Source organism: Perognathus longimembris, chromosome 12 (assembly GCF_023159225.1).
Source record: "Perognathus longimembris pacificus isolate PPM17 chromosome 12, ASM2315922v1, whole genome shotgun sequence".
Taxonomy (NCBI): Eukaryota; Metazoa; Chordata; class Mammalia; order Rodentia; family Heteromyidae; genus Perognathus; species Perognathus longimembris.
Window position 1 is genome coordinate 870,844 of NC_063172.1, and position 19,617 is coordinate 890,460.

At 68.7% G+C, this 19,617-nt stretch overlaps 3 protein-coding genes across 4 annotated transcripts; 2 read left to right on the forward strand and 1 right to left on the reverse strand.

Moving 5' to 3' along the window:
• Nucleotides 1-217: 217 nt before the first annotated feature.
• Nucleotides 218-7,080, forward strand: Fam83h (family with sequence similarity 83 member H). Of its 2 annotated transcripts, none has more exons than XM_048358917.1 (5): nt 218-362; nt 2,433-2,894; nt 3,213-3,377; nt 3,448-3,572; nt 3,735-7,080. In XM_048358917.1, exons 2-5 carry the CDS (start codon nt 2,448-2,450, stop codon nt 6,361-6,363), a joined length of 3,366 nt encoding a protein of 1,121 aa, XP_048214874.1. In that variant the 5' UTR covers nt 218-362; nt 2,433-2,447; the 3' UTR covers nt 6,364-7,080. The 2 variants fall into 2 exon arrangements, with proteins under 2 accessions (XP_048214874.1, XP_048214875.1); XM_048358918.1 differs by lacking the exon at nt 218-362 and adding an exon at nt 1,629-1,714.
• A 1,258-nt stretch (nt 7,081-8,338) lies between these two features.
• Nucleotides 8,339-13,060, reverse strand: Mapk15 (mitogen-activated protein kinase 15). The gene is made up of 11 exons (XM_048359123.1): nt 12,878-13,060; nt 12,381-12,479; nt 11,846-11,875; nt 11,619-11,709; nt 10,947-11,077; nt 10,473-10,636; nt 10,215-10,354; nt 9,658-9,718; nt 9,328-9,465; nt 8,716-9,244; nt 8,339-8,633 (listed from the first exon to the last, which is right to left on the reverse strand). The coding sequence occupies exons 1-11, from the start codon at nt 12,944-12,946 to the stop codon at nt 8,367-8,369; spliced, it is 1,719 nt and encodes a 572-aa protein (XP_048215080.1). The 5' UTR covers nt 12,947-13,060; the 3' UTR covers nt 8,339-8,366.
• Nucleotides 13,061-17,262: 4,202 nt separating this feature from the next.
• Nucleotides 17,263-17,899, forward strand: Ccdc166 (coiled-coil domain containing 166). Its single transcript, XM_048359132.1, has one exon. The coding sequence runs from the start codon at nt 17,263-17,265 to the stop codon at nt 17,866-17,868; it is 606 nt and encodes a 201-aa protein (XP_048215089.1). The 3' UTR covers nt 17,869-17,899.
• Nucleotides 17,900-19,617: the final 1,718 nt, after the last annotated feature.

A 19,617-nucleotide genomic window follows, 5' to 3' on the forward strand; every position in this document is an offset into this window, starting at 1 on the left:
CGCCGGGGCTCCCCGCGTTCGGCGGCCCGCGGGCGCGCTCGGGCGGCCCCGGGCCGGGCGGCGGGCGCGGGGCGCGGGGCGCGGGGCCGGGCGGGGTCCCGGGCGCGGGGGCGCCGGCGGGGGTCCGGGCCGGGGTCAGGAATGCGGGCGCGCCGGGGCGGGGCCGCCCCACCCAGGTGCTGCCCGGGCAGGCCGGGCGCGGGCGGGCGGGCAGGCGGGCGGGGCGGGGCGGCGCGTGAATCAGGCCGCGCGGGCGGGCGGGCCGCGCCGGGGAGTGGCTGCCGGACCGACCGGACCGCGAGGCCGCTGGGCGGCGGTCGGCTGCTGCTGCCCCTGCGCCGAGACCCCTCGCACCTGGCCAGGTAGGGGCCCCTCCCGGCGGGCGGGCGGGGCGCGGGGCGCCGCGGGGGGGGGGGCCGGGCCGGGCCGCCGAGGGGAGCCAGGGGCCCCGCTGGCGCGGGCGCGGGGTCCCCGTGCGGAGCGCGCGGAGACCTGGGAGCCCTGGCCCCCGCACGGGGCAGGCAGATGGCAGCCCCGGCTTCCCGTCGCGAGCGCGCCCCGCGGCCGGCGGTGCCCACCCGCGGGCCGCAGCCCCGCGCCTTCCGGCCCCGTGGAGTCTCCCCTCCCCGTTCCCCGCCCCTCCTCGCCCGCCCGGAAGCCCCAGGCCCTCCCGATGGCCCGGGGCGGGGAACCCCGGTGCCTGCGGGTCGGGCGGACGGGGTCCCGGAGCCCCGCAGGCCCCGGGGCTTCGGGTCAGAGCCCCTGGTCTGGGTGGGATGGGCCCCTTCCCCCTCCTGGGGCCCAGGGGGTGCGCCCCGGTGGGGAAGCAGGCCGTGGAGGCGCTGCGCGCTCCTGAGCCCGCCAGGGGTAGAGGCGTGGAGGGCTGCGGGGAAGCCGTCGTGCCCCGGGAGCCCCTCATTCCAGTCCGCAGGCCACATGCTCCTCACACCCTCCTCCCCAGTGAGATCGCCGGGCAGGAAGGCAGAGTCCCTTCCGGTGTGTTTTCCCCATACCCGGAAGCGCCCCCATACCTGTGGTGGACAGGCCCCGCCCCATGATAGACCCCCCCTGAGCCAGTGGCTGACCCTGCTCGCGAAGGCCCAGGCCGCGATGGAGCCCACCAGGCAGCCGGGTGGCAAGCTGCCTGCGGGCAGGAGGGCGGCCCTTCTCAGGTGCGCGGGCCAGGAGGCACCCCGAGGCGGGCGAGCCGCCAGAGGGCCGGGCACCAGCGTGCCTCCGCCTCCCCGCGGGTACTGCACCACTTGGGTTATCCTCCCGCCTGCTTCCCTCCCCGGAGCCGCACCGGACTCGGGGTCACACGCAGCAGGCCGCGACCCTCCCCGTCAGCCGAGGGTCTCCTTCCATCAGGCCCCGCCGCCCGCCAGCGCAGCTAGTCACATTTCCAGGTCCCTTCAGCAGAACCAACGTCTGGGAGGCTGTGTGCGCGCGCATGTGTGTGTGTGTGTGTGTGCAGGAGGGGGGCTCGCCGCGTCCTGAGGCTGTGTGTGTGTGTGTGTGTGTGTGTGTGTGCAGGAGGGGGGCTCGCCGCGTCCTGAGCGCAGAAGCAGCAGGGCTGCGGGAGCCCCCCATCCCCGCCCCCCCGGTGCTGCGTCCAGTGCCAGGAGCAGGCGGGCTCAGGTGCCCAGCGACGGTGTCTGACGGGAGAGGCTGGGCACTGGGACGGCCTCCGGCTCCATCCTCAGGGCCGCCGGCGGCAAGTTCAGGGGTTAACTCAGGCTCGGAAGGTTCTTGCGTCATGGGAGCTGTGTGGGGCCAGCGGGATGAGGTTGTGAACAGAGGTTTTAGCTAGGATGGGACAGGACAAGATGGGTGGGTGAGGCCGGAGGAAGAGGAACGGATGGGCACGGACAAAATCTAGAGGTCAGAGAGCTGGGATGGGATCGTGGGGGTCTGAAGGCTACACCCTGAGCATGGGAAGGGGGTGTGGCCAGCGCGAATGGGCGGGGCTTAAGGCCACCACCCCGGGATGAGTCAACCCCTGCCCTTTGTACTCCACTCCCCCAGGCCAGGTGTCTTGTAGAGGGGAGGCAGCCGGCCAGAGGCCGGCCCAGACTTTCCCAAGAGGGGCACGGTGTCACGGGATTCACCGAAGGACGCGTCTGGATTATGGTTGTCTAAACCAAAGTAACTGTATAAAACCTGTTCTTAGAGAAAAAGGGCCAGAGCCATTGCCTAGAAGTGGGGTGCCGGCACTCCTTGGGTTCCGACTAGAGCGGAGTCCCAGGCAGCCAGCCTAAAGACAACGCTGGTTACCTGTGACCCACCTGGCATCGCTGTGCCCTCCGCCTGGCTTGAACCCTGGAGATCCGCCAGACACGGGCGGAATGCGAGCCCATCCATGCGTGCGGCAGGCGCCCCCGCAGTGTGCCCGGTGCCCCTGCCCCCGGTAACGCGTCTCCCTGCCCCTCCAGGCCCCCGGCCCCACCATGGCCCGCCGCTCCCAGTGCTCCTCCCAGGGGGACAACCCCCTGGCACCCGGATACCTGCCGCCGCACTACAAAGAGTACTACCGCCTGGCGGTGGACGCCCTGACCGAGGGGGGGCCCGAAGCCTACAGCCGCTTCTTGGCGTCCGAGGGCGCTCCCGACTTCCTGTGCCCCGAGGAGCTGGAGCACGTGAGCCGCCACCTGCAGCCCCCGCAGCACGGGGCGCGGGAGCCCCCCGAGGGCAGTCCCCCCGACGTGGACATGGACGGCTCCTCGGGCACTTACTGGCCGGTCAACTCGGACCAAGCGGTGCCCGAGCTGGACCTGGGCTGGCCTCTGACCTTCGGCTTCCAGGGGACCGAGGTCACCACGCTGGTGCAGCCTCCACCCCCAGACAGCCCCAGCATCAAGGACGAGGCCCGGAGGATGATCCGCTCCGCCCAGCAGGTGCATGCACCCTCAGGAGCTGGGGGGGCCGGGGGAGGTGCGCCCCCACCTGGCCTGGAGGACGAGTAAGAGAAACGGGGCAAAGAAGAAGCAGCGTCCACGGGTGCTCGGTCCCTGCTGGCCGGGATTCGTCGTGCAGAGACACCTCTGCGGCCCTGTCGGGTGGGCCCAGCCAAGCCGAGGGGCTCAAGGGCGGAGCAGCTGCACCTTGGGGCTCTCTCTGCCCCGGGGCGTTTCAGAAGCCCTCTGGTGGTGGCCTGGGCGGCGAATGGGTGCACCGGAGGTGGGCCCACCCTCCTGACCCAAAACTGCCCCCAGGTGGTGGCTGTGGTGATGGACATGTTCACCGACGTGGACCTGCTCAGCGAGGTGCTGGAGGCCGCCGCCCGCAGGGTCCCGGTCTACATCCTGCTGGATGAGATGAACGCACAGCACTTCCTGGACATGGCGGACAAGTGTCGCGTCAACCTGCACCATGTGGATGTGAGTGGCCAGGCCAGGGGGAAGGGGGAAGGGGGGGCTCTGGCCTTGGCCTGACTCCTCTCCCCCTCAGTTCCTGCGCGTCCGCACCGTGGCAGGCCCCACCTACTACTGCCGCACGGGGAAGTCCTTCAAGGGCCACGTGAAGGAGAAGTTTCTGCTCGTGGACTGCGCGGCCGTGATGAGCGGCAGCTACAGGTGTGTCTGGCGGGGTGCCCCGCAGCCCGGGCCTCCTGGGCGGAACCCCCCAGCCCCCGGGAGCCCCGGGCCTCCCGGGCCCCCAGCACCTGCGTCCCGGGCCGGTGTGTGGGCCTCGGCGGCCGCGCGTCCTCCCCTGACCCCTGCCCGCGCCTCCCGCAGCTTCATGTGGTCCTTCGAGAAGATCCACCGCAGCCTGGCGCACGTGTTCCAGGGCGAGCTGGTGGCCAGCTTCGACGAGGAGTTCCGCATTCTCTTCGCGCAGTCGGAGCCGCTGGTGCCCTCGGCCGGGGCGCTGGCCCGCATGGACGCCCTGGCACTGGCTCCCTACGCGGGCGCCGGGCCCCTGGTGGGCGTCCCGGGGGCCGCGCCGCCGGCTCCCTTCTCCTTCCCTAAGCGGGCGCACCTGCTGTTCCCGCCGCCCCCGGACGAGGGCCTGGGCTTCCCCTCCTTCCTGGACCCCGACCGCCACTTCCTGTCCGCCTTCCGCCGCGAGGAGCCGCCGCCGCACCTGGGGCTGCGGCCGCTGCCCCGGCGGCTGGACCTGGAGACGGGGCCGGGCGCGGAGCTGGGCCCGCGGGGCTTCCTCCAGGCCCGGCACCTGGAGGTGGACGCCTTCAAGCGGCACAGCTTCGCGGACGGCGCGGGCGCCGTGGAGAACTTCGCGCGGCAGGTGTCCCGGCAGACCTTCCTGAGCCACGGCGGCGACGCGCTGCGCTTCCAGACCAGCCACTTCCACCGCGACCAGCTCTACCAGCAGCACTACCAGTGGGACCCGCAGAGCGCGCCCGCGCGCCCGCAGGGCCTGTTCGAGAAGCTCCGCGCCGGCCGCGCCGGCTTCGCGGACCCCGACGAGTTCGCGCCGGGCCCCGGGCCGCGCTTCCCCGAGCTGGGCGCCGACGGGCACGGGCTCCAGCGGCTGGAATACGTGCCGTCCAGCGCCTCCCGCGAGGCGCGCCACGGCTCCGACCCGGCCTTGGGGCCTGCGCCCCGCGGCCCGGAGCCCGGCGGGGCCCCGCGCCCCGGCCCGAGCCGGGGCTTCCCCTGCCAGGCCTGGGGCCGGCCGGGCGCGGAGCACGCCGGCGCGGAGGCGGAGCCCGGGCGCAGGGGCGGGCCCGAGGGGCGGGCCGGGCTGCGGGACTGGCGCCTGGCCTCCTACCTGAGCGGCTGCCACGGCGAGGACGCGGGCGAGGAGGGCATGCCCCTGGAGGCCGAGGCCCTGGACGACGACGTGCTGGGCCCGGGCCGCGACCTGGCCCCGCCCGCCCCGCGCGGGCCCGCGGCTTTCCCCGCCCAGGGCACGGGGAGCGGCGGCGGCGGCAGCGCGGAGGACGCGGGCCTCGCCAAGCAGGACTCGTTCCGCTCGCGCCTCACCCCGCTCATCCAGCGCAGCTCCCGGCTGCGCTCCTCCCTCATCTTCGCGTCGCAGGCCGAGGGCACCGGGGGGCCCGCCGCCGCCGCCGCCACCACCGAGAAGGTGCAGCTGCTGCACCGCGAGCAGGTGGTGAGCGAGGCGCTGGGCCCCGGCGGGGAGGCCGTGCGCTCCGCCGCCTCCACCAAGGTGGCCGAGCTCCTGGAGAAGTACAAGGGCCCGGCCCGCGACGGCGCCGTCACCGTCTCCAGCCACAGCAAGGCGCTCGTGTCCCAGGTCTGGCGGGAGGAGGCGGCGCCCTGCGGCCCCGGCCCCGGCCCCGAGCGCCGTAGCCTGGAGAGCTGCCTGCTGGACCTGCGCGACTCCTTCGCGCAGCGCCTGCACCAGGAGGCCGAGCGGCAGCCGGGCGCCGCCTCGCTCACGGCCGCGCAGCTGCTGGACACCCTGGGCCGCGGCTCCGAGCGCCTGCCCTCCCGCTTCCTCCCCGCCCAGGGCCGGGGCAGTCCGCCGCCGCCGGAGGGGCCCGGCGCCCACCCCGCGCCCCGCCCTGAGCCAAGGGGGAGCCCCACCTCCGCCTGCCCCGCGCCCGGGTTTCCCCCCCGCAGAGGCAGCCCCACCGCAGGGTTTATTGAGCAGAAAGGGGGCCCCGAACGCCGGGGCAGCCCGGTGCCTCCCGTGCCCGAGCGCCGGGGGAGCCCGGGACCCCCGGTGCCCGAGCGCAGGGGCAGCCTCACCTCCGGGGAGTGTCCGAGGACGGGGCCGGGGGAGGAGGCGGCGGGCGGCCCCATGGAAGCCCTGCGCAAGGGGTCCCTGCGCCTCCGGCAGCTGCTGAGCCCCAAGAGCGAGCGGCGCGGGGAGGAGGAGGGCGGCGCCCCGGCTCCCCAGGAGAACGGGCAGCCGGAGAGCCCCCGGCGGCCGTCGCTGGGCCGCGGCGACAGCGCGGAGGCCCCCGAGGAGCGGGGCGGGAGGGCGCGCCTGGCCTCGGCCACCGCCAACGCCCTGTACAGCAGCAACCTGCGGGACGACACCAAGGCCATCCTGGAGCAGATCAGCGCCCACGGCCAGAAGCACCGGGGGGCCGCCGCCCGCGGCAGCCCCGAGCCGCGCCCGCCCGCCGCGGGAGACCTGGCACCGGACATGTCCGACAAGGACAAGTGCTCGGCCATCTTCCGCTCGGACAGCGCGGGGCCGCAGGCGCGGCTGAGCCGCACGCTGCCCGCCAGCGCCGAGGAGCGGGACCGGCTGCTGCGCCGCATGGAGAGCATGCGCAAGGAGAAGCGCGTCTACAGCCGCTTCGAAGTCTTCTGCAAAAAGGAGGAGGCCGGGGCGGGGGACGGCCTGCCCGAGGAGGACCCCAGGGACAGCAAGGTGGGCAAGTTCATGCCCAAGATCCTGGGTACATTCAAGGGCAAGAAGTGAGCAGCGCGCCGGGCCCCTCCCGGGGGCGGCAGCCCTGCCGCGCGCTCCGAGCCTGCCCTTCCGCTCGCCCCTGGCCCGCGTCTGAGTAGCGGCCCCCGGGCCCTGGTGCTAAGGCTGTGCGGGACCTCACTGGGCGTTTCCGGAGCCCCGCTCCTGGGACCCGCCTGCTAGCTGTTCCCCGAGCAGCGCTCCACTTGAATTCGCCTGGCACTGCCCTGCCTCTCGGCCTTTCTCCCCGAATCCCCCCTCTTAGCCTGCTCCTCCACCTTCTCCTCGCACTCGGCCCCTTTGGGGGCAGCCCCTCACCTCGGGGCCCCACCTCTGTCTCAGGTCCTCCTCACTTGGTGCCTCCACTTCCTGATCTGCCTCGGGGCCCTTTTGTCTTCTCAGGGGCTTCTGTCTCAGGGCGCTGACTCCCCGCAACCTCGGGGACACACTGCCTCCGTGTCCTGCAGCCACTCTGGTTTCTGGGTCTGTCCTCTCGCCGCCATCTCCTTGCGGGGCTTACCGGCTTTCCTCCTCGGGCCCTGCCGCCCTCTTGGTGCCCGTCCTCCTGCTATGTGGTGAAGGTAAAGCTGTCTGTGGGCAGCGTGTGAAGATAGGGGTGGGGGTGATCCCGGGGTGACAGGGGAGCCCGGTGGACGGGCCACGGGGGGGCGTGGGGGAACCCAGAAACACCACCCCACTCCCAGGCTACAGCCCCCTCCAGCCATTCCCTGGGCAGCACTAAGAGGCCAAGAGGGGAACGCAGCACAATAAAACAGTCTGGATGGACACCTTGTGCCCCAGCCTCCTTAATCGCCCACCCAGGTGCCGCCCTCAGCCATGCTCCAGGAAGAGGCTGCAGGCGGAGGCTTGTCCTCGGCAGACACGGGGCAGGGCCCCTGTCCTGCAGGTCACCAGCGCGTGCCAGCTCCAGGGGGTCTTGGTCCTTTCCCATCTGTGGCCAGCACACGGGATCTGTCCAACTTGGCTTTTTGTTTTTTGTTTTATTTTTTTATTCTTGCCAGTCCTGGGCCTTGGACTCAGGGCCTGAGCACTGTCCCTGGCTTCTTCTTGCTCAAGGCTAGCACTCTGCCACTTGAGCTACAGAGCCACTTCGGGCCGTTTTCTGTACAGGTGGTGCTGGGGAATCAAACCCAGGGCTTCATGTATACAAGACGAGCACTCTACCACTGAGCCATATTTCCAGCCCCTAGTCTTTTTTTTTTCTTCTTCTTTTTGTATTGGTCCTGGGGCTTGGATTCAGGGTCAGGGCACTGTTCCTAAGCTGGTCCCGTAGAAAGATCTTCCACTATTATTAGGTGCTAGCTATAGCAATGTGAAATGTTTCTGTAGTTGGCTATTGTTTTTCCGGCCTGAGCAGGAAAGCTGTGAGAGTTTTCTAATGAGTCATGAAAAAGCCAGCACTAGAGCTGTGGTGGGCACTTGTCTGGAGTAAAAAAAAAAAAAAAAAAAGCTAAGGGACAGTGCCCAGCCTCGGTTCAAGCCCCAGTACCAGCTAAGAAAGAAAGGAGACAGGGCCACGGAGTAGGCAGCAGGGGGGTTTTGTTTTGTGCTTTACTCAGGCGTGGGGGGGGGGGGGCGCAGCGGTCCTGCTTTTGTTCCAGAGCTCAGTGTGAGGGTCTCAGGACCTCCTGCCCAGGTAGGAGTGGCAGCAGGGACTCGGCCAGGCTTCAGAGCTTTGGCCTTGGCGTGCATGCTGTCCCTACCTGTGTGGCCTTGAGCCCCAAAGTGTCGCTGTTCAGAGCTGACAGGTTCCAGGCTGTCAGCATTGGCCAGGAGCTGGCCGTTCACCTGGAACCCTCTGCGTCCCGACTAAGCCCCTCTCTCTCCACATCTTCCCAGCCCTCGGAGCATAGTGCACGTGCCGGGGACGGCAGCCCCCAGCTGTGGATGGTAACCTTGACCCCCAGCGCCCCTCCCCTTACCCGCAACCCCAACGCCTTAGAACGGAGAGCCTGCTGGCCGGCGCTGAGACTCGGGCTTTATTGGAGGACATCTTAGGGGCTTTGCAAAGGGGCGCGGCAGGCGGCCTGCGGCCCGGGGCCAGGGCGCTGGTCCAGCGGGCAGGGGGGTGAGGGGCTCGCGGGCTGTCTGGGGAGGGCAGGCAGGAGGCCCAGCGCCGAGCGCCCCACGGTCCCGTAGGCCTGGGAGTAGCCTCCGAGCGCGGCCTTGGCGGCGCCCTGAGCCCCCTGGGAGACCCAGGACCCGAACATCCTGCGGCCGGGCCGGGCTCCGGGAGCCTCCGGGGGCAGCCGGGGGGCAACCTGCAGGCCAGAGAGGCAGAAGGAGGGAGGGATGGGGAGGGGTTGGGGGCGGGTGGGGGGAGGCAGGGCGGGCCAGGCTCACCTGCCCGCAGTCCCTGGCTCGGTGGCTGCGAACCAGGACTCGGTTGGCCCCCTGGGCGGCGGCCTGCGAGGCCAGGGACGGCGAGGCCTGGGGCAGGCCCGGCTCCCCCTGCGGGGGCAGCGCGCCCGCCCCGGCGGGCTCTGCGGGACCCCCGCGCACGCCGCCGCCCGGCGCCCGCGCCCCGGCGGGCAGGGCGCTCCGGGCGGGCGGCGCCGCGGGTCTCTGCGGGATGGGAAGTTCGAGCCGGGGCTCAGGGCGGGGGCCCCCGTCCCCCACCGGCCCTGAGGACCGGGGCGGCGGCGGGGCACACACCCCGTGCGGGCCGGGCCGGGGGTGGGGTGCGGGGGTCTGGGCGGGGCGCCCCGGGGCCCCCGGTGCCCCGCACCCCCGCGGCTCCTCGCGGCCCGCGGCGAGGCCCAGCGCCCGGTAGAGGAGGCGGCGGTACTCGCGCGCGGACGGCCGGTCTCCCTGGGGCTCGGGGATCCGCACGTCCGCCCCGCACGTCCGCTCTGGGCCTGGGCGGTGGAACCTGCGGGTGCGGAGGGGGCGCTGGGAGGGCGCCGGGCTGGGGCCCCGGCCCCGCGCGTCGGGCGCGCAGCCCTCCCGGCCCACCTCTGCACGTAGGGGTGCCGCAGCGCCTCCGCCGCTCGCAGCCGCTTCTCCGGGGCCCACACCAGGAGCCGCCCGAGGAGGTCCAGGGCCTCCGGGGGGGTGTCCGGCGGCAGGAGGCTGCCCAGCGTCTGCCGCGGCCTGCAGGCGAGCTGCCCTGTCTCCGCCGCTCCGGGCCCGGCCCCTGGGAGTCGCCCACCTCACGCATCCCCTCTCCCAGCACCCTGGTCACTTGCTGAACTTGGGGCGAGCAGGAGAAAAGCAGGGCAGGCCGCGCTGCCCGCCGCGGAAAGGCGCCCCGTCGGGCCACACCTCCCCTCCCCTCCCGCTCACCCGGACCGCGGGCCGCCGCGCAGAGCCCAGGCGCTGTAGTCGGAGCCCAGAGCGGAGAGTTCTGGGGGCGGGAGGGGGGCAAGGCCTGCCTGATGGGGGGCGGCGGCTTAGCCCCCCCCAGCTGTGAAGAGGGGCCCTGTGAGTGCCCTGGGCCCTGCACCCTTCCTGCCCACACCTGCTCTTTGCCACCTTCCTCCACCTCCACCCAGCGCTCCACCGCCCTGGCCGGGCTGGGACCTCAGCTGAGCGGCTCTGCGGGCCTTGCCCCACCCCCCGGGGCCCTCCCGAGGCCCCGCCCACCGGGGGGGCCCTGCGCGATGCCCCGCCCCCGGAGGTCCTGCCTGATGCCCCGCCTCCCCAGGGGGCCCTGCCCGAGGCCCCGCCTCCCCAAGGTCCTGCCTGACGCCCCGCCTCCCTGGCAGCCAGCTCCCCACGCCAGTCCCTCAGCTGCCCCCTGGGCCCGCCACCGTCACAGCGGGGCTCCATCTCCAGCCCTGGTGCCTCCTCGCCCAGACCCCTCCCTGCGGAAGCACTGCCCCCCACCGCGGCTCACCCACCCTCCGTGGCCGGTGGGCCGATGGTCTCCAGGATCAGCTCCAGCTGGTGGAGGGCAGACGAGCCCTGGAACAGGGGCCGCCCGCGCAGCATCTCCCCCAGGATGCAGCCCAAGCTCCACATGTCCACCCCGGGGGTGTACCTGGGGCAGGAGGGGAGCGGGTGAAGGGCTGCTGGGAGGCAGAAGCAGGGGTGAGGTGGTGAGGGCAGGGTGGGCCCGGGGTGGGAGCAGCCCCTGGGACCGACGTGGGCGCTGTTACCGTGTTGAGTGGAGCAGCACCTCCGGGGCTCGATACCAGCGGGTGGCCACGTACTCGGTCAGCGCCTGGCCCTCAGGCCCCACGGGGGCGTCGCCCAGGGAGCGAGCAAGGCCAAAGTCACAGAGCTTCACGGAGCAGCTGGCATCCAAGAGGACGTTGGACGGCTGGAGAGAGTGGTGCGTTGCTGCCCAGGCGCTGGGCCCGGGGGGCAGGGGTGGGGCCCTTGGGAGGCCCTGGGTGCCTGGGGTGGTGGCGTGGCCCTACCTCTGGTGCCTTTTTTTTCTGGTCCTGGGGCTTGGACTCAGGGCCTGAGCACTGTCCCTGGATTCTTTTGCTCAAGGCTAGTAGCACTCTGCCGCGTGAGCCACAGCGCCCCTTCTGGTCTTTTCTATATATGTGGTGCTGGGGAATCGAACCCCAGCTCCCTGCATGCGAGGCGAGCGCTCTACCCCTAGGCCACATTCCCAGCCCGACCTTCTGGTCTCGATGGATGACCCTCCTGGAGTGGATGGACTCGGTGGCCCGCAGGAGCTGGTAGAAGATGTAGCGCTTGTGGGCGTCGTCCAGCAGGCTGCCCTTCTGGATGACGGCGTGCAGGTCGGTGTCTGCGGAGGGGCGGAGCCGGCGAGGGCTGTGCGGCCAGCCTGGGGTGAGCCCGCCCGACCCTCGGCCTGTCCCGGGCGCTCCCTGCCTGACCGCTCAGCACAGTCTCCACCCTGCTCACCAGCTCGGGGCACAACAATAAAGCCGCCCTGCGGATTTCTTTTCTTTTCTTTTTTGCCAGTCCTGGGCCTTGAACTCGGGGCCCAGGCGCTGTTCCTGAGCTTCTTTCTGCTCAAGGCTAGCACTCTGCCACTCCAGCCACATTCCCAGCCCTGGGTCTATTTTCATACTCTCATGTCACCCTTGTTTTATAAACTGAGAGGAAAAAGGCAAACGTAGCTGCAAGTGGGGAGAAAGCAAGCGCCCCATGGGAGCAAGCAGTGGTCCCCACCAGACCAAGAGGCCAACCCTTGCCAGCTAAGTGTCCTTGGGCACAGGGCACAGCCAAGACCCCTAGCTCTAGAAGGGACCGGGGCGGCAGAAGGGCAGAGAGGCCACGGGGTGGGGCAGAGAGGGGGTAGTGGCGGGCGAGGCCTTACGGACCCATGGACTCAAACACCAGGTAAATGTCCCGGTCATTCTCTGCCGGGACCACGGCAAGCAGGCGGATGATGTTGGGATGCCCCGCAAACGCCTGCGGAGAGTCGGGTGCTGCTGGAAGGCCGGGGGCTGGGCTCGGGCATCGAGGGGCCAGCTGCCCCCTTGTCTGTGCAGATCTGAGGCTGGGAGGACAGACGCGGGCAGGGCCGCCGGCGTCCTCACCTACTCACCCGGAGAATCATGACTTCCCGGAATGTCCTCTGCAGGAGACAGAAGCACGCCCCCCCCATCAGCCCGCCCTGCGGGGCGCCGCCGTGAGCTCCCCGGAGCTTCCGCCCCCCCATCAGCCCGCCCTGCGGGGCGCCGCCGTGAGCTCCCCGGAGCTTCCGCCCCCCCCCAATCAGCCCGCCCTGCGGGGCGCCGCCGTGAGCTCCCCGGAGCTTCCGCCCCCCCCCAGCCCGCCCTGCGGGGCGCCGCCGTGAGCTCCCCGGAGCTTCCGCCCCCCCCCCAGCCCGCCCTGCGGGGCGCCGCCGTGAGCTCCCCCCCCCAGCCCGCCCTGCGGGGCGCCGCCGTGAGCTCCCCTGAGCTTCCGCCCCCCCTCAGCCCGCCCTGCGGGGCGCCGCCGTGAGCTCCCCGGAGCTTCCGCCCCCCCCCTAGCCCGCCCTGCGGGGCGCCGCCGTGAGCTCCCCGGAGCTTCCGCCCCCCCCCTAGCCCGCCCTGCGGGGCGCCGCCGTGAGCTCCCCGGAGCTTCCGCCCCCCCCTCACCTGAGCGTCCGTCCTGTCCCGGAAGGCATCGAAAATCTTCTTGATGGCCACCACCTGCCCCGTCCTCCTATCCACGGCCTTCCACACGATCCCATAGGCCTGGGACGGCAAGGTCAGCGCGCCGGGCCGTCCCCGGCCCCCAGCCGACCCCGCGGAGGACCGCGGCCCGGGCCGGGCCCTGGGCTCTGGGAGGAGGGGGTGGGGGCCGGGAGCTCGGAGCGGGGGGGTGGGGCCGGGAGCTCGGAGCCGGGGGGGGGGGGGGGGACGGGGCCTCCGGGGAAGGCAGCGAGGGCGGGGAGGTGGCCCCGCGGGCACGAAGCTGGGGTTCGGTTCCCCAGCACCACGTACACAGAGAAGGGGCGCTGTGGCTCGGCGGCAGAGCGCCAGCCTCGAGCCAAAGAAGCCAGGGACGGCGCTCGGCCCGAGTCCACGCCCCGGGACTGGCGAGAACCCCAGACAGCAGAAAACGCAGCCGGGGAGAGGGGCCCTCCGCTCACCCCCTTCCCGAGCCGCCGCTGCAGCTGGTATCGCTGGGCCACGTGGCGGTCCACCTCCGCCGCGGCCATGGCGCCCCGGCAGCGGCTCCGGGCGGCCGACGCCAGACGCCACGCGGGGGAGCGGGGCCTGTGGACGGGTTACCGCGGGAACCGGCCCGGGCCCGCTCCGCGCCCTCCCAGCCCGGCGCCGCCCCGCCCGGCCCGGCCCGCCCCTGCCTCCCCCTGGCCACTCCCTCCCAGCCCGGCGCCGCCCCGCCCGGCCCGGCCCGCCCCTGCCTCCCCGGCCCGGCCCGCCCCTGCCTCCCCCTGGCCACTCCCTCCCAGCCCGGCGCCGCCCCGCCCCGCCCCGCCCCTGCCTCCCCTGGTTACTCCCTCCCAGCCCTGAACATAAAGAAAAGGAATTAGATCAAGAAACAAGATGTTGAAGAAACACCTAGAAGATGCCAAAGGGACTTACAGTGCCGCTCAGAATCCATCTATTATAGATTTTAAAAAGTAGATATTGAGAATATATTCAATAGAATAATGGCAGAAAACACCTCAATCTCAAGAGAAGGCCACTCTTGTGACAAAAAGGCAAAATGTGGTAAGGAACACCTTATATACATTATAGTAAAAACACTACCTATACAGAATTAAACAATATTGAAAGCTGCGGAAGAGAAGAGACAGGTACTTAATAACAGAAACTCATCAGATTATGAGATTTCTCAGCACAAAGTAAATAAATACAAAGAGGTCATGGAAAGACATCATTCAAACCTTGAGAAACAATCACCAACCTAGACTAATGTAGCCAACAAAGCAAAAGGGATGGAGAAATTGAAACCTTTGTAATTGATGGAGAAATAAAAGGCAGAAGTGGTACCGTGGCTCAAGGGGCAGAGTGCTGGCCTTGAGCAAAAGAAGCTCAGGGACAGCACCCAGGCCTTGAGTTCAAACCCCAGGACTGGCAAAAAATAAAAATAAAAGAAAGAAAGAAAAAAGAAACACACCTGACTGTCAGACACACACAGATCAAAAGTAAAAGGATGGAAAAAGACCTCCCAGCTGGGTGCTGATGGCTCACACCTGTACTACTAACTACTTAAGAGGCTGGATCTTAAGATCATGATTCAAAACCAGACTTGGCAGAAATATCCTTGAGATGCTTGAGATTTCCAACCACACACAAAAAAAGGCCAGAAATGGAGGTGTGGATGAAGTGGTAGATTACTAATAGTTAGGGACAGCACCCAGGCCCTGAGGTCAAGCCCCAGGTCATGCACACACAAAAAAAGAAAGAGAGAGAGAGAGAAAGGAAGGAAGGAAGGAAGGAAGGAAGGAAGGAAGAGAACGAAGCCTTTCAAACTAAATTGAAAGCAGGTAGAAGTAGCCATACTTATATCTGATAAAACAGAGTAAAAACTGAAATCATTCTGAAGAGACAAAGTCACCTCATATTAATAAGAGAAATGACACATGCTAAGTGAATTACAAATAGCAGCACACCTAAATTGATTAAACAAATGCTAATAGATTACAGGTATTGATAAAAAATACCAGCACAATAATAGTAGAGACTTCTATACTGGACACTCACCGATAGATAGGTCATTAAAAACAAAAAACCAGGGCTGGGAATATGGCCTAGTGGCAAGAGTGCCTTCCTGGTATACATGAGGCCCTGGGTTCAATTCCTCAGCACCACATATACAGAAAACGGCCAGAAGTGGCGCTGTGGCTCAAGTGGCAGAGTGCTAGCCTTGAGCAAAAAGAAGCCAGGGACAGTGCTCAGGCCCGGAGTTCACAGCCTAGGACTGGCCAAAAAACAAACAAACAAACAAAAAAAAAAACCCAAACCAGGCACCAGTGGCGAATGCCTGTCATCCTAGCTACTCAGGAGGCTGGGATCTGAGTATCGAAGTTCAAAGCCAGCCCATGTAGGAAAGTTCATGAGACCCTTATCTCCAATTAACTACCAGGAAATCAGAAGTGGCATTGTGGTTCAAGTGATAGTGGTAAAGTGCTAGCCTTGAGCTGAAGAACTCAGGGACAGGGCTGGGAATGTGGCCTAGTGGTAGAGTGCTTGCCTAGCATACATGAAGCCCTCGGCTCCATTCCTCAGCACCACATATATAGAAAAGGCTAGAAGTGGTGCTGTGGCTCAAGTGGCAGAGTGCTAGCCTTGAGCAAAAAGAAGCCAGGGACAGTACTCAGGCTCTGAGTCCAAGGCTCAGGACTGGCAAAAAAAGAAAAAGAACAAGAACTGAGGGACAGTGCCCAGGACTAGCGTTCAAGCCCCATGACCAACAAAAAAAAAAAAAAAATTTTTTTTTTTTAGTCCCAGAATTAAATGATGGCACCATTGGCTAAGTGGATTTGGCTGACATCTACTGGTTATTTTACCAAATAGCCTCACAATACCCCTTCTCAGCAGCCCATGGGACTTTCTAAAATAGAATACAAACTAGGATACACAGAAAGTCTTAAAAAATACAAGAAGATCAAAAATCCTTGTATATTCTTATCATCCATAATGAAATTAAACTAGAGGTCAATTGCAAGACATAGTACAGAAAATAACTACACAGAGATCAAACAACAAATTGTTAAATGGCATGCGGGTCTTTGAAGATTCGAAGAGAGAAATCAAACAGTTCTTTGATCTAAAGAAGCTTCAAACACAGCCTACCGGAACCTTTGGAATAGAGAGGCCGGGCCGATGGAGGCCCAGCGCCAGCTGCTGAGCTGGGCGGCACCCCGGCAGCCTTGCCCAGAGCGGGCCGAGCCTCCTCCAGGAAGTGGGGTGCAGGCGGGTGCGGGTTGGGCCCTAGCACTGAAGTTGAGGTGGGCAGAGGCCTAGGTGGAGACGCTGGGCTGGGTGGTGCTGGTGTCATTTTAGCCGCAGTTTAGCCATGGCGAGGTGGGGACAGGAAGGGGACCAGAAGTTGGTTGGTCAGGACAAAGGTAGGTGAGGCGGGAGTGAGGTGACCCAAACTACCGCGGGTCAAAATCAAAGACGTGGGGAGAAGAAAGCTTCCGCGCTGCCGACAGCGCTCAGCGCTCACCCCTGGGGAGAGAGGCAGCGTCCGGGAGCCGAGCGAGCCGGGGAGGGCTGCACACTGAGGCCGGGGCTCAGCGGTGGACCTCAGGGACCGGGCTGGGACCCCCGGGGGCCCCGAGGCTGTCAGATAGGCCGAAGCGTCTAAGGATGGGCGCCACTCACTCACACCCTCCCGGCAAGGCTGCGGACCCCCGGCCGCGCGGCGCCCCTCCGCCCCTCCAGGACGCAGAGCCACGGGGCGCCCGGGAGGTGCCCTGAGCAGTGCCCCGGTGCGGCCTCGGAAGCCCCGGAGGAGCTCGCGGGCCCCCGGGCCGCGGGCGGGGCACGCGCACCGGCTCCGCGCCTGCCAGGCGCCCCGTTCCCACCCCGACGGCGGAGGGCTCCCCAGGGCGGGAGAGGGCGCGGGGAAGGACCTGGTGAGGTTTCCCGGCAGGAGGCCTCACCCAGGGGTGCGTCTCAGGCGGACGGAAGACAAGAGCCATTAGCACCCTGGCACGGAGACCGTGGGGGCGGCGGGGCTGGGGCCCGGGTCGCTTAGGAGCAGAGGAAGGCCCGGCTGCGGAGGCTTCAGCCCCGGGAGCTCCGCCCCTCTTCCCGCGGAGCTCCGCCCCTTCCCCCGCGGCCCCGCCCTCCTCCCCTGGCACCCTGCCCCTCCCTGTGCGTCTCCGCCCTTTTCCCCCGAGGCCCCGCCCCTTTCCCATGGGGCTCCGCCCTTCCCACGCCAGCCGCGCCCCTCCTCTCCTGCCCCCGCCCCTCTCGTGGGGCCCCGCCCCTCCCGTGGCCCCGCCCCTCCCGCCGAGGCTCCGCCCCTCTTCCCGCGGAGCTCCGCCCCTCCCGCCGCGGCTCCGCCCCTCTTCCCGCGGAGCTCCGCCCCTTCCCCCGCGGCCCCGCCCTCCTCCCCTGGCACCCTGCCCCTCCCTGTGAGTCTCCGCCCTTTCCCCCGAGGCCCCGCCCCTTTCCCATGGGGCTCCGCCCTTCCCACGCCAGCCGCGCCCCTCCTCTCCTGCCCCCGCCCCTCCTCCCGTGGCCCCGCCCCTCCCCGCGGGGGGCCTTGCCCTCCCCCCGCCCCCCGCCCCCTTCATCCCAGGATTCGGAGGATCCGAGGCGGAAGGAACGAGGCAGGGTGGGGAGAGGAGAGCGACTACATTCTACTGCCATAGATACCGCTCGGACATCAACAGCGTCCGTGTGGGACGCGCCCCGCCCGGCCACCCCGGTGTGGGCCCCTGAGGTGCATCCCGACCCTGGGCCAGGGCCCGGGACCTGGAGGCTGAGCCGGCGGAGCGGGCAGTGCGCCGCACGGAGCCCTCAGGGGTCCTAGCGCCCCCAACCCCAACCCATGGCGCCTAAAAAGAAGCGCGGGCCGAGCGGCGGGCGCGAGGGCGCGGAGCCGCCGCTGTCGGAGCGCATGCAGTACCTGCAGCGCGAGTGCCAGATGCTCTCGGAGCAGCTGGACGCCTGCACGGGCGGCGTGGAGCGGGTGCTGCGGGACAACGCCGTCCTGGACAGCGAGTCGCTGCGCATGCGCGAGGAGAACCGGCTCTTCGGCAACTACCTGGCGGCGCGCGCGCAGCGCTGGGCCAATGCCATCATCACACTGAACGAGAAGAACCGCGTGGACTTGGCCCAGATCCACTGGCAGCGATCCGAGCTCGCGTCGCTCTACCAGGGCCGCGAAGACGGGGTGCGCGCGCAGCTCCAGGAGATGGAGACCCGAGCGGACCAGATGGCCCGCCAGGTCCAGGAGCTGCAGCCCTACAAGGCCAGTGCACGCGCGCCCCGGGGCGGGCCGGGGGCCCCGGCGAGGCGGGCGCGGTCCCAACCCCTGCGCTGTCTGCGCCCCCGCCCCAGGAGCTGCAGCTGGAGCAGCTGGCGCGGATCCGGACGCTGGAGCGGGAGCTGCTGCACATGCGCGTGGAGCACACGCAGCTGCTGCACCGGGTGAAGCGGCGCTTCCTGGACGACAAGGCGGCCTTCGAGCGCGAGGCGCGCCAGCACGTGCAGTCCCTGGGGCGGCGCGCGGAGCGGGAGGCGGCGCGCGCGCTCATCGCGCACACGCAGGGCATCAAGGCGGACAACTGGCGCCTCCGCCAGGAGCTGCTGCTGCTGCTGCACCGGGCGCGGCTGCTCGCCGGCCTGAGGCGCAGGCTGCTGGAGCAGCGCGAGCAGCTGCGGCGCGAGCACCAGGACGCGCGGGGCCTGCAGAGGGTGCACGGCTGGCTGTGCCGCGGCCCCGGGGGGCCCACGCTCTGGAAGCCCCCCGCCCCGGCCCCGGCCCCGGCCCCGGCGGCCGGTCCCCTCGGCTCCCCCACCCCCAGGACCCCGTCCATAGTCTCCCCGCACCTGGCATCCCTGGCGCCCATCGAGGGCCCGTCGCTCCCCGTTTCCCCGCGCCCGTCGGCGGGGTCCTCGCAGGCGGCTTCCCAGGTCCCGTCGGCAATGGCGCTGCGCCCCGCTTCTCAGGGCCAGCTGGCCCCCCTGCCAGCCGCCCCCCAGCGCGGCTCCAGGGCCGGATCCCCCGGCGGCCGCGCCCACTCCCTGACCCCGTCCCGCCCCAGCTTCCACCGGCCGTCGCGGACCCCGTCCCGCCGCGGCTCCAAGGACTCGTCTCCCACCCCGTCGCCCGGGAGCTCGGACTCCTCGTCCGTGGCGCCGTCCCGCGAGGGCTCCCGCTTCTCCACGCGGTCCTCCTTGCGAGGGGACGCACAAGACACGCTGGCCGCCGCCAGGTCGGAAGGGCCCGCGGCCCCGCGCCCCAAGAAGACGGTGAACATTGACGACAAGGCCCACGTGGTCTCCGGCTGAGCGGGAGGCTGGCGGTGGGGCCCGGCAGGCGGCATTAAAGGGCGACCCGCACCCGCACAGCCCCTGCGCGCCAGCTCCGAGTCCGTTTCATGCTCCCCGTGTGGTCCGCTGGGATCCAGCGGGGGTGGGGGGGGTGGGGGAGTGGGGGTGGCGGCAGGCAGATGGGAGGGGCCTGAGGCCTGCGAGTGGGAGGCCTGCGGGGAGTGGGGGGCCTGCGTGGGGCCCGAGGCCTGTGGGGGGGGGGGGCCTGCTGGGGGGGGGGGCGCCTGCGTGGGGTCCGAGGCCGGGGGGGGGCCTGCGGGGGGGGGGAGGCGTGGGCGCACGGCCTACAAAGTTCAGTTTAGGCCCCTCTGCCATCCGAGGCTCCACATCAGGACCCCCCCTGCCAAGGCAGAGGCCATCAGGCTCCTCAGCCTCCGCCACCCAGGGAGCAGCCCCAGAGGTCTGCAAACCGCCCCGCTCACCCTGCTCTTGGCCAAGAGATTTGTAACTTGGCAAAAAAAAGCAGAGATACTCACCTGAGAAATTAAAACGTGCAAACACACACTTCTACAGGAAAGTGGTTTATTCTTGAGTCAAAACTGGAAAGCCAAATTTCCACAAACAAGGAGACACGTGGCTGAGGGCTCGTCTTTGCAACGTCACACTGCCCAGCACTCACAACTACAACACAGCCTGGTTTCTAAACGCACAGAGTGAGTAGCGGGACAGGGGGGCAGGCCTCAGAGCCAGAGGAGGTTCTGGAATGCTGAGCTGCTGCAGAAAGCCATCACCCAGGGTGGAGGTCCGGCTGGTGAGAGGGAACTTGGTGGCTGGCACCCTGTCCTTTTCTTGGCTGTGGCGGTAGTTACCGTGCTGTAGGGACTTCCATGTCTTTTCACTTGGAGTG